This window comes from Idiotropiscis lumnitzeri, chromosome 2 (genome assembly GCF_059441095.1).
Source record: "Idiotropiscis lumnitzeri isolate Australia: NSW breed Sydney's pygmy pipehorse chromosome 2, RoL_Ilum_1.0, whole genome shotgun sequence".
NCBI classification, from domain to species: Eukaryota; Metazoa; Chordata; class Actinopteri; order Syngnathiformes; family Syngnathidae; genus Idiotropiscis; species Idiotropiscis lumnitzeri.
The window spans coordinates 24,800,566-24,813,740 of NC_142392.1; the positions used below are offsets into that span (position 1 = coordinate 24,800,566).

The 13,175-nt window shown below is 42.6% G+C and overlaps 2 protein-coding genes across 2 annotated transcripts in view; one reads left to right on the forward strand and one right to left on the reverse strand.

Annotated features, from left to right (window-relative positions):
* The window catches only part of LOC148342055 (uncharacterized), a 458,829-nt gene that overhangs the window by 360,855 nt on the left and 84,799 nt on the right, over positions 1-13,175 (forward strand). The window lies entirely within an intron of this gene.
* On the reverse strand, positions 9,527-12,558 carry LOC148342073 (uncharacterized). The gene is made up of 2 exons (XM_088288757.1): positions 12,156-12,558; positions 9,527-11,062 (listed from the first exon to the last, which is right to left on the reverse strand). The coding sequence occupies exons 1-2, from the start codon at positions 12,277-12,279 to the stop codon at positions 9,858-9,860; spliced, it is 1,329 nt and encodes a 442-aa protein (XP_088144883.1). The 5' UTR covers positions 12,280-12,558; the 3' UTR covers positions 9,527-9,857.

The window sequence follows — 13,175 nt, forward strand, 5'->3', positions numbered from 1 at the left end:
CAGAAGGCCAGAGAACGCTTCAAAAAGCGCCGCATCACGCCCATCCCGGAGGTTCTCCTCAACAAGGAAGGAGATATAAGATATTGTAATTTAGGGTCCACAAAAACAGATTAAGATATAGTTGTCGCTTTAGCCTGCTCATGTGCCTCGCAGCTTTTATTATTCACATTGGGTGCGCGACTAGATAACACACACCCAGTCCAGGATAGGGCAAAATTTTGGTGTATTGTTTAGACTTTTCCATAATATACGGCACCACAGCGGTGATACTTGAAGTTAATTTCAGTTAAGGGGGCGGTGGCGCTGTTTTTATGAAAAAAAATACTCATTTAACGCAGGCACGAGCATTTGGGATGCCGCGGTTCACTGCCCACTACATCATCCACCGGGTCACTGGGGAAGTGGTGGCTCTTCGCCACAGAGTCATCCACTTCCCCAACACTGCAGGAGACCTTCAGGCAGTGACCCAGGCATTTGCAGGGCTGGCGAGGCACCATGCATTTGCAAAAGTTGCTGGAGCAATAGATGGTTGTCATGTCCGAATCAAGCCTCCAAGTGACCTTGATGGTCACGACTTATAAGAACCGCGAGCTTTTCAGCAGCATAATTATGCAAGCTGTATGTGACCATCAGAGTCGCTTTCTGGACATCTACATGGGCTGGCCTGGATCAGTCCACGACTCCAGGGTCCTCCGGCACAGCCCTCTTTACCAAAGAGGGTTGTATCCTCCTCCAGGGCACTTCATCTTGGCAGATGGAGGGTACCCGTACCTCCAACGACCACTCCCCGTCATCACTCCTTACAAGCGGCCGGTGCAGGGCGTGGGGGCCCGGCGCTTCAACGTTCATCATTCCAAGGCACGCTCTATTATTGAGCGTGCCTTTGGAATGATGAAGGTGAGATTCCGGGCCATCTTTTTCCGCACCCTGGAGGTGCACCACACCTTTGGCACAGAATAATCTTTAACTGAATCATCAAAGAGCACAGACACACAAACATGGCAAAATATGAGAAGATGGAAAAATAGATTCATATACAATGTAATGAATGGTTAATAAATCTATCCCATCTTTTGTAGTGACATGGCAGCCATCTATTGCCCCGACCATCCCTGCAAACCCCCACGTAATGGATGATGTAGTGGACACTGCAACTGGTATGATGCCCCACTTCAAGTCACGAGAGGAAGATCAGGACTCTTGCTCGTGCCCCATCCATGTCATGGGTCTTGGAACAAAGGTTCCATCCATGCTCCAAATGAGTCCCTGCTCAGGCGAAAATTGGCAAAACAGCACTGACACACTCAGGTTTATCCTGCAACAGTTATGAACTGGGAAATGCTTTTTTATTTTCTGTGAATAGTTACTGTGAATTATAATGTACTTAATTTATGCCTTGTTTGTCCACCAGTTTTTCAATGAATTAATAGTTTGTAAGCAAAACAGACATGGTGGAGTCTTCATATTATTGTAAAGGTTTTGGTCTTTCACACACCTGGGCTTTTTCACTTTTGTCTGAAGAAGCTGATCTCAAGGTGTGACTGGGATACAAACTAGTTCATCTGTTTTGAAAGTACCCCGGTTTTTGTTTAATTTTAAATGAATGTTATCTAAATTTTAGTCTTGAACACCAAGCATTGATTTTTATTTTGATCAATCATTTTTTCCATTAAACTGAAAAACCTTCGTCTCCCTCCTCTCAGTTGCTCTTCTCTCTGCCAACCTCTGTCTCTACAATTCCTGTCTCCGCATTGCCAAGTCGAGTCTGTCTAGTTTGATCATTTCATCCTCTCTCCTTCGCTTTCTCCCTCTCGGTCGTTGCTCCGGCTGTTGGCCTCGCTCTTCTTCTTCTTCTACGACTTCTTCTTCTTCCTCCTCCTCCTCCTCCTCCTCTTGCGTCGCCCTGGCCCGACTTGGCCCTGGTCTTTCCTCAGGGATGGAGGCAATTAGGACAGGGGGGGTGATGGACGGTCTCTGTCCGAGCACTCCATCCATAAGTTCGAACCAGGGCCAAGTATCGGCAGTAGCTCTCCCTGCCACCCTTCGCCAGTCCCTGGGTTTTTGCAATCCTTTATATGAAAAAAGATAAAACAATCATATCTTCATTTTCACACACAAGAAAAAAAAATGTGGACTTCCATACTTTATACTTCATTTAAAAAAAAATTTTTTTTTGCCTGCAGGGGCGTCACTTTGCCCTGCAGCTCAAGTTTTTTCACGATGGTCCTGTATTAAATAAATAAAAATGCATGCAAAAATAAAGGAAGAAAAAAAGGTTCAAAAAATATGCAAATATTAGTCAGAAATCCTGGTGTTATGGGTAACATGCAGATTTATGCACTTCAGTACATTAGTTCATGACCGTTTCAGTGCGTTTTATCATGTTAATGTGTTGGGTGATTCGTATATTATTCATTAATATCAGTAATTGGGGAGCACATTGTCGGGGGTACATGGAATTTATACAGGGCACATTCTGTGCTAGAATAAACAGTGAGCGCAAATCTAATTCAAACACAAATGGCTGATGAATGGAAACTAAAATTGCTATAGTGCAGGGGTGTCAAACTCCAGTCCTCGAGGGCCGGTGTCCTGCATGTTTTCCATCTCTCCCAGCTGCAACCCACCTGATTCAAATGAGCAGGATACTTATCAGGCTTCTTCAGAGCTTGCTGATGAGCTGATCATTTGAATCAGGTGGGTTGCAGCCGGGAGAGATTGAAAGCATGCAGGAAAGCGGCCCTCCAGGACTGGATCTTGACACCCCTGCTATAGTGGGTCTCACCATTCTTATGCGTTTTCTTTTTGATATTTTGAGTTTAAATGGATGGAAATAAATAAGACAATAACCCGTCAAATATTTTTCCCGATAGTAATTGTATTTTTACATCCATGCTGTGGCTGCGGAGAACTTGGCCCCCGTAAAGAGGCTGTCGTACTCCCCGCACAGCTTGATCAGCGCGGTCATCTCCTTGCTCCCTAAAACATAAGGAAAAGATTAAATAAAATAATGCTAACATGCAGAAATAAGACAATTCAAATGTTTCAGCCGTACCTCCTATGCAGTAATTTTTAGAGCTACATTAGTTATATTTGGCCGATTTCGCAACTAACAAAATTATCTTAAGCTGGAGCTAAATATCCAAACATTGCTGCCCAATATTTCTCATGAGTGATGTTTTAATATTGCATATAAATAACTTATACTTACATCTGAAAGTGCACTCCGATGAGGCGGAACACGTGGCTTCAGTAGTTTGCATCTTGCGAGTGTAGAACGGCGTAGAAGAAGAGCGAGGCTTTTAAGGCTGCGAAGGTTGCATGCTCGTAGCCTTCACTCAGGGCCCGTTTCCATGGAGTTTCCACGGAAACGAGGACAGATTATAAGGCCAGTACTCGGAGGCCGCGTGAATTTGGACACCTGCGTAAAGCGTTCTTGTCGCACCGGAAGTGACATCTTCTGTCCGCCATATTGGACATCGAAGGACGCAGCCTAATTATTTGTACGTAGCTATCGAGCCTGTCCAAATTCACCACAGGTTATGCGGTCCATATAAGGCTACATGAGGAGGAGCCTTCTTAGGCTTCGAGGACCCAGCCTGCGAACTGGCCTTCGGAGGTCGCAGCCTGTTAATTTGGACACGGCCTGTGTCTGTGCGTGTGCTCCGATCTCCAATTGTTCTGTCTTTCGGAATGTGTTTTTTGCGATAGCGTCTGTGTGACACCTCCAGTGCCCAATTTGGTATGTTTGCATCTCTACAGCCAATGTGGAGAATGAGCGTCGTATTAGACCATGAAGTGCTGTGAATGCAAGTCATGGAAATGCTATGTGTGCAAATTTGTTCTCACTACCCAAAATTTCAATAAAGTTCACACATTTAAACTAAGTACTATAAATTTAGCATATGAGAAAAATATAATAAATCAGAAAACATCAGGCCTACAATCCCAGTCATTCTTGTGACCAGTGCTTCTAGTTTCATTTGATAAATGCTTCTTGTTTCATCAATGTTTAAAATATTCAGTAAATATGAACCTGCTAACTTTAATTATCGACATTCTGTCCCGTATGTATTTAAAATAATGCCAGTAATCGTAATACAATCCTTTAATCCCCGCCGAAAAATATTTTACCATCAAAATGAAAATGCAACCTGTGGCCACAAAAAATGCATGCGGCAAGAAATATACTATGACCCCACCCCCTAGTGGGGTTGATCCCAATCAAAGTTATATGAGCCAACAAAAAGTAACAAATTAACTAGTGCCGTCCCGCAATTAAAATTCTTAACTAAATAATTGCAACACTACCGTCATTAATTGCACTCAATCACCTTTTTAAACTTGCTTGTGAAGCCTGTATCAGTCACTTGAATAAGATATTGTAATTAACGTAGACCCACCAAATTTTATATCTATATCTATTTCAATTCCCAGACTGTTGTAAAAGCTTTCTTTGAATATAATCTAGACAGTGGCATCCTCACAGGCATTGCCCCCAGAAACAATTTTCCAACGTATACATTTAGTTTTGCCGATAATCACCACAATCCAGCAGTGTTGGTTCGCATTTATGTCTGAATGATATCCAGCTAATATGGCACAATGTTAGAATTTGGCTTTGCAAGATGGGCAAATTATTCCTGAATTAGAGAAAATTTAGTTCACTGAATTCAAATATCTAACTGTTTAGAGATTATAAATTAAGCCCTGAGCTAACGCTCCAATTTTGACCGTTTTTTGGCAAATCTTCAAAGCAAACCAAATGAAATAGTTACCATTTATGATAAAAAAAAATAAATAAATAAATAAAAATCCCAAACTAGAATTACGCAGATACCAAATTAAACCATTTTTTACGGGAAGAATAGGTGCTCTCCAAGATGTAGACAGCTCCAAGACCGCTGCAGTCTTCACCTCCTATTGTCTCCCGAAGGCCTCCCTCCACCTCCAGGCTGTGCCAACTCTGATTCTGTCAACTGGGAGAGGGTGTAGAGACAGAAAAACAATTGGGGGAGCTGTGGAGCAGAGCCCAAAATCAGTCGGGCCCCGTGTCCACAACCCATCCGGCAGAGACGCACACAGAGCTACCTCTCCCGAGTGACCCGTTTTGTGAAATTTTTAAATTTAGTCACGTTCCCAAAACCGAAGAATTTGTAGTGGGTGCTGAAGTATGATACCTTGTTAGTGACGCGGAGTATTCAACATTCGTAATAGACGTCTGAACCCAGCCAACCGCCTCTACACACCGCTTTACCATGGGGCCTAGATCTTTAGTATGAAGACGCGCATCAATAGTCAATGTGATTTGTGGCTCAGCGAAAGTAAACAATTCATACCATTTCTGCTGCTCAGGGACAAGGCACGCATGCGAGGCAACGCCGGTAGACATAACTAATATATAATCCGAATGCAAGATGAACTCCTGACTAAATTTGGATGAATGCATTTTGATAAACCAAATCATGTGTGCGATCATATGTACAGTGTACAATGTACTGGGTCAATTGGTGAATGGGTGGAGGTTGGATCAGGAACAGGGCATACCCACCGCGGGAGGATGGAGAACCAGGTTTCGGAGCTGCCCTCAGATGTTTCAGTTCAGCCAGTGGAATGGAGGAGAGCACCACATATGCGCCGCGGCCCCCTGTCATGGAATGGGGTACCAGCGGGTTGGTGTCAAGAGTGCGTTGGTTGTGGGTAACGGTGGCGCCCCCTGCGCTGGTTGAGCTCTGGGCGACAGGAATGGCACCTGACCAGAGGATGGCACATTCCAGAAAGTGGCTCGGTATGGACAGCTCATCACCCAGTGACCCCGCAGCAAGAGCACACCCCACTCACAGAGAGAACTGGAGGAGTGGCACTTGCAAGCGAGAACGGGTAAATTACCTCTAAAGGATAATGTAATCATGGCAGTCATGATCTAAACACAGAGCAAAGGGTAGACTGCTAGGAGCCACCAGCATGACTTTTGTTGTCCCGGCATGAAAGTCCATTGTTTCAGAGGTGTCTCGTTCACACCTCTTTTGTTGCAGCCTTGATCCAATCTTCCTGCATTCCTCTCCTGAGGGCCTTGTCATTAGCATGGTCCAAACTTCAGTTACACTTAAAGGATTTCATACATTTGACTATTAAAGGAATATAAGAGTTTGAGCTTAACATAGTTCATTAGATGTTGCTGCATTCAGTGTATGAAAGTGTGAGACTGTAAAGTGCTGAGCGTGTGACTGGTGGAGCGGAACGGTGTGTGGGGTGCGAGAATGGAATGTTTCAGGACAGATGGTGATAGCCGCAAGGAGGGAGCGAGACGAGATGACTCGGGGGCAGTGGATGAAGGAGCAGCCATCAAATGATCACACGCAGGAGGAGCCACGGGATTCGGCGGGAGGAGAAAGACCAATGAGAGCAAGCTAAAGTTAACTGCAATACACATAGCCAATAGAATCATGCCAGGATGCCTTTGTCTGTGCCATTTTGCATGTTGTATAGTATGAATCAGGACTGGGCAACTCGGAGAGTACATTCGCCGGTGGCAAGAGAGGTGTAGAGTTGTATTGAGAGGGACCCGAGACCCAGGTGCCATGTAGAAATCTGTGTCTTGGGAATAAACCCACTTGTGCGTGAAAATGCCGGCTTCCTGATACCTTTCTATTGCAGAACGAGCGCGCATATTGTTGGATGAGTGAGAGTTGGGTAAGGTCGCGAATTGGAGTCAGATTACTAATTTGAGTTTACATTGGGTTAAAATTAAATTCTAACATTGATATAAAGCTAAATTCCAACAATGTGTTTTGTCGACATTGGGCAGACAAGGGCTTTTAAAACCACAATAGGAAAAGAAAAGTTGTGCATAAAGCACGTCTAAATAGTTATTTGAAAAAGCAAAACTTACTTCATAAAAATGACCCAATTGGAAATTGCCTCGCTGACAATGCAGCGAAGGCTGCAGCCCAAAGCATGACCTCAAAGTCGGCACTGCATTACTATAAGGGAAAATGAACACATACACACACACACACACACGCACACACGCAGCAACTCAACTTGACAATTTGATATCACGCCAGGAAAAATACACCACTAATTGAATGCACACATTGGGAGAACAAAGGTGCAAACATTGCTGAGGACAGGATCAGCAAATTAGAAGAAGGCAAATCCTGGCTGCCGAATTCATTGATTGGAAAAGTAACAAGAGTGACACACGAGCATAGCCGTGTGTCAAGAGAGGGGAAGTGTGATATGAAATTGTTCCCACATACAGACTTTTCAACAAAAGAAAAACATTTTTTTAAGGCAAAATGTTATTTGTTTGAGATGCAATATTGTTTGGTTGTAATTAATATGTTTTCAAAATGGGTTAAGTTGTTTCCAACAACATATGATGCTAAAAGAGTCGGAATAAGTATTGTGTCATCAAATTATTATCTTGATATTTGGAATTGCAAGAGTGATTTAAAGTGAAAATGATGCATTTTGTGAATGATGTTGTAACAAAATGGGACAGTTGCTGCAAAATTGACTCAAAGCGTCATTTTGCATACAGTCTGCAGGACTTGTGGAACGCACTAATTGAACTGTTATGGCCAGACAATATTAAGACAATGAGAGAAACAAAGAGACAATGGCCTGACTGTGTTTCAATCAGAAGCAATGAGGATAGTGCCAGCCGAAGGAAGGACATTATCCCCTTTTTAAATCCTATATGGCCACCCATATAGATTCCCAGATCTTGACTCATCAGAACCACCAGCGACTGGCACATCGGTCGCAGTCCACATGAAAAACATGTTTGACCGAAAAAGATGCAAAAGACACAATTACTGGTCAGTGTGTTCTGATCCACAGAGAAACCACGTCCGTGTGGGAGACCAACTCTTCTTCAAGGTGTTGAAACAACTCCGTTGGGACAAGTGAATGCTGAGATGGCCCTCGCCAGATGATGGCAGTGACCCCGACGGCAGCAAAGGTCGCGGGGCGTGGTGACTGGATCCACCAGTCGCAGTGCAAGCTTCACCGGTTTCCAGCTAAAGGCCTAGCAACGCGAATCCCTCCCGAGTCACAATCTCGGACCACACGCACATCAGAACCACACAACCAGCCACAGATACGAATGTTGGAGCCACAGAACAAAAAGATTAGATATTGTTTGGACATTAATGACGTACATAACAAAGAAATTTCAGCCTTGATTGGAGAACATTACTGCATTTAAATTTTTAGTAAAATGAAACAATTATTGATGTTATGACCACTATGAAGAATTTGAAAGACACAATTTATCGGGATAATCATAGCTTTCATTTTGTTATGTGTTGTTTGTTCATGTTGCATTGTTCCTATGACAAAGACTATGGTTAATCGTATGTTTGTTGCCCAAACGTACCATTCCAACCTAATTGATGTTGAGAATGATGAACTCGAACTGGACAATGACGAACTCGAACTGGACACTGAAACCTAAAAAACACATGGACCCTTTTTGCCCCTGCCCAAACATGTGCACACATACACCACACACGAAGACCCAGGAAGTAAGGACGGCTGTCCCATCCTACCACGAGGCAAGGGCCTCCACCAAGTCACCTCAGGGACAAGCTCTGCGTGGAGACAGTTTTTTTTTTTTTTTCACTAGGCATATTGAAATGTTTTTTTAATATATATATATATATATATATATATATATGTTTTATTCCCTGACGGTCATCAAATTATGAGGATCTAGTTCCACGCCGGAAGGGAGGAGGGGAATTTTGTCCCTACTGAGGGTTTTCACCCCTCCACTGATAATCACACTGTTGTATGATTTCATTATGATGATCTGTCTTAAAGCCGTAAGGCCATGATTTAAACCCACAAACGGGGGGAAATGTAAGATGCGCTGAGGATAGGTAATCAGTTTGTGTATTCATAATCATGTTTTTATACACTCATTAATGTTTAATACACACACATAGACACTTACTTGTTATTTTAACACACACACACACAGTATCCTGAAGATGTGTTTAGTTAAAGTAACCTTTACACCGTGAGTTGTGATTTCCTGCCTGTTGGAGTCTTCTGGTGATTAGTTTAGTCTAAACAGACTTTCTTTGTATTTTAATTTCTTGTCTCCTGTTGATTCTTGAGTCAAGCTAATAAAATCAGAGCAGAGCAGGGAGGAAGAGAGAGGAAGGAGTCACGCGGAGCTGCCTGCTCGCTTCTGCTTTGTCCCACTCTTTCCCCCACCGGCCGGTGAAAATGAACGCCATGTCTGGTTCCTCCTGGCCTCTCAGCCATATTTTTATTTCGGCCGTTACCTTTAGTAAGTTATTTCAGTAAGCTCTCCCAAAAGGCGTCAGGGCACTTAAACATGACAAAAAGACAACTGAAATGTTTGATGTAAACACAAAAAACTCATCATCACTCAGACACAATGGTTCTTCTGGCACTGATCACATTGGCTTAGTGTCAATAAAAGAGCTTTGCAAAATTCAATTTATCATATTTTATTCAAAATCACATTTACATCTTACCACAAACAGTCAGTTCCTTGAGTTTTTTTCGTCTTTTTTTTAAGCTTCAACGATCGCTGCTATTCTCGCCATCACAATCGTGTCTCTCAGCACCGTTTTTAGAAAAGAATTCTTTAGCACAAACGCTGCAACTGAATGGCTTTTCTCCACTGTGTGTTCTTGTGTGGCTTCGTAAATGCGACTTTTGAGAGAAACTCTTGGCACAAACTGAGCAGGAAAAAGGTTTTTCTACAGCGTGCTTTCTTGTGTGGCTTGTTAATGTTGACTTTACAGAGAAGCATTTTCCACAAACTGAGCAGGAAAAAGGTTTTTCACCAGTGTGTGCTCTTGAGTGCGCTGTTAATTGTGACTTTCAAGAGAAACTTTTTCCGCAAATCGAGCAGGAAAAGGTTTTTCACCACTATGTGTTATTGTGTGGCTTGTTAAATTTGCCTTTAGAGAGAAACTCTTGCCACAAACTGAGCAGGAAAAAGGCTGCTCTCGACTGTGCGTTCTTGTGTGATATGTTAAAGTTGACTTTACAGTAAAGCTTTTGCCACAAACCGAGCAAGCAAAAGGTTTTTCACCACTGTGTGTTCTGGAGTGCTTTACTAAAGTAGACTTTCGAGAGAAACTTTTTCCGCAAACTGAGCAGGAAAAGGGTTTTTCTCCAGTGTGTGTTCTTGTGTGTTCTGTTAAACGCGCCTTATGAGAGAGACTCTTGCCACAAACTGAGCAGGAAAAAGGCTTTTCTCCGCTGTGTGTTCTTGTGTGTTCTGTTAAACGCGCCTTATGAGAGAGACTCTTGCCACAAACTGAGCAGGAAAAAGGCTTTTCTCCACTGTGTGTTCTTGTGTGTTGTGTTAAACTTGACTTTTGAGTGAAACACTTGCCACAAAATGAGCAAGAAAAAGGTTTTTCTCCAGTGTGTGTTCTTATGTGGCTTGTTAAATGCGACTTTTGAGAGCAACTCTTGCCACAAACTGAGCAGGAAAAAGGGGTTTCTCCACTGTGTGTTCTTGTGTGGCTTCGTAAATTTGACTTTTGAGAGAAACTCTTGGCACAAACTGAGCAGGAAAAAGGTTTTTCTCCAGTGTGTGTTCTTGTGTGTTCTGTTAAACTCGTCTTTTGAGAGAAGCATTTTCCACAAACTGAGCAGGAAAAATGTTTTTCTCCACTATGTGTTCTTATGTGCCGTTTTAAAGAGAATTTTGAAGTTAATGATTTCCCACAGTGAGAACATACCCAACTGTCAGTGTGACATGCCCTTTCACGTTTGGCTTGCCCATCATCATTATCATCAGGAGAGCGTGATAATGTGTCCTCATTATGTACTTGTGATGGCCCCCCGTGGTCTTCGTCACCTTCTGTTGTCACGTGATGACTTGAGCTGCTGCTTGGAGGCTCCGCCCCTCTGTTGTCCTCACTCTCATCCTTGTTTACATCTTCAGTCTTTATAGGGAGAACATTCACTGGTGACTTGTTGATCTCCTCCTCCTCCTCCTTTTTGATGTGAGTCAAGTCTGGCTCATCTTTCACAGAACGGAGATTGTTTTCACAGACGTCTGTAGGTCACAAAAAGACAAACACGCATTTGGTTTGGTCAAGTCAAAGCTCATGCGGCGACTTTGTCCTATTTTCTACAGTGCTACCTTGACTTGAGCCTGCTGCACACGGAGCAACGCGTGCGACCCCGAATTGGACCGGACCATGAGGGCATTTCACAAAATTACATCCTACAATGTAAACCTCCCTTTTGATCCCCAATTTCATTTCTGACATCGTCACAGACGTTTCTAGAAGCGAGCTGAAGTTAGTACACACAGGCTATTGTGTGCGTCTGATGGAACACCTGTTGTGGGACCCTAACATATTGATGCAGACCACTGGGGGCCATCGCAACATAATGACATTGATAGAAAATAAATCCTTCAAGTGAAATATGTTTACAAGTATTTCTTATTGCATTTAGAGATAGAACTAAATGTTCCTGGGCTTGTTGGTAGAAAAGGGGGTTGTGACGTTCTCCCTTTTTAAGCCTATAGTAAGCCAAAGATGCAGACACATTCCTTGCAGCATGCGCTTGTTCACCGATGAGATCCGTGCAACCCTGGATGGCCGCATTCAATGTATTTTTAATGTTTGGATGAGGTGAAACTGCGCACATGTGCACAAAACAGTGCAGGGCCACCTGAGGTTCATTGACTCTCACCCGACGGAGCCAGTACAAAGTTCATAAATAAAAAAGACCAATACGTACTTGATTTTTTAAAAGAACTTAATATTTTGTGTTGTATCCACTAAAATTGATCAACCGCCATTGATGTTTTTGCCGCAGTGTGCACATTATGTAGAGTTAGGCTGAATTCCTTCCGTAAGGAATTGCTAGAACAAGATATAAAAACCAGAAAATTGAAAATAATCAGTTCAAATTTTATACTGGGAAAACATGGAGTTCACCCCCCAATATTGGTTATTCCTTGGCATATATTTTCTGCACTGATTTTATTTGGCATAAACAAATGTTTGGCAAACCGACAAGCAATATTTAAAAATAAAACGGCAATAACCTTGAACGCATTTCCCCAAACAACTTAATGTTGTGATGCATGCAATGTCGTTCTTTACAAAGCAAATGAGAGTAAGACGTGTACAAACCTGCTTTGAGTGGCACAACACGAGGCTTGTTGCAAACTTCGCCCAGCAGTTGATGATGTTGCTCGTTCTCTTCTTTTATTCCACAAAGTTCCTCTTTGTACTTGGGTGTCGTTCTTTCACACATTTTCAAATGATAATTCCAAAAAATCCGCACTTGATCTCTGCTTGGCTTTGAGTCATGTGCCTCTTTTCGTTAGCGGCTAGCTAGCTAACAAGCTAAGCTAATTACGCCGAAAAGGATCAACGAGCGAAGATGAGGTTATCGGGACACAAAGACTTAATGAATTATGTCGACATCCTTTAGAGTAGCACTGGAAATCCTGCGAGAAACTTACAGTCAGTTCCACACTAAATCAGAAGAATTTAGCGGTGGGTGTGTTTGTTTCGGTTTGGATGTGGTCGAGGTCCTTCGGAAGCTGCGCGCTTGCTTATGACGTCATGCTTTAAGCACGTATTTTTCAAATATATTTCTTTGCCTCTGTGTTTGTTTTTACCCCTGGCTGTTCTATTTTAATATATTATTTATATAATATTTTAATTCGGTTGATAAAAAAATGTAACAAAATAATTAAATTGACGCCACATTGGCGAGTCATCTCGCGCGTCACTTCCGCCTATACCCCGAGAAGCCGCTGCTGGAACTGCAGTGGGACGTTTACGTTTCTCCGAACGAACGAAGCAACAATGCTGTGGTTCACTCGGGCTGCAAGATTGTATGAATATAATGTCTGCATATACTCGCAGTGGCTCTCAATTATTTCACGCCCGCCCCTCCCAAGAAGAAAAAGATTCGCGCCTCCCCACCACCAATTTGTTTTCTGTCTTTGTAGATTGATGTTAGATTGTCAATAAAATATCCCTTAACTAAGCTAATTTGATAAGAAATATAATTTTGAGAACTATTATAGTGATGATCTCGAAACTCAGTACTATGTTGTGCAAATATTGATGAGATGACAAATATTTGTCATGTTATTGTTGGAGTTGGATCACCGTGGAAATGAGACGTAGTTAGTAAAT

Excerpts from the sequence above, each read along its gene's own strand:
- LOC148342073 (XM_088288757.1), bottom strand. The coding sequence starts at position 12,279 with ATGTGTGAAAGAACGACACCCAAGTACAAAGAGGAACTTTGTGGAATA. Across the intron at positions 11,063-12,155 it reads TGTTGTGCCACTCAAAGCAG|ACGTCTGTGAAAACAATCTC; the intron begins GTTTGTACACGT and ends TGTGACCTACAG.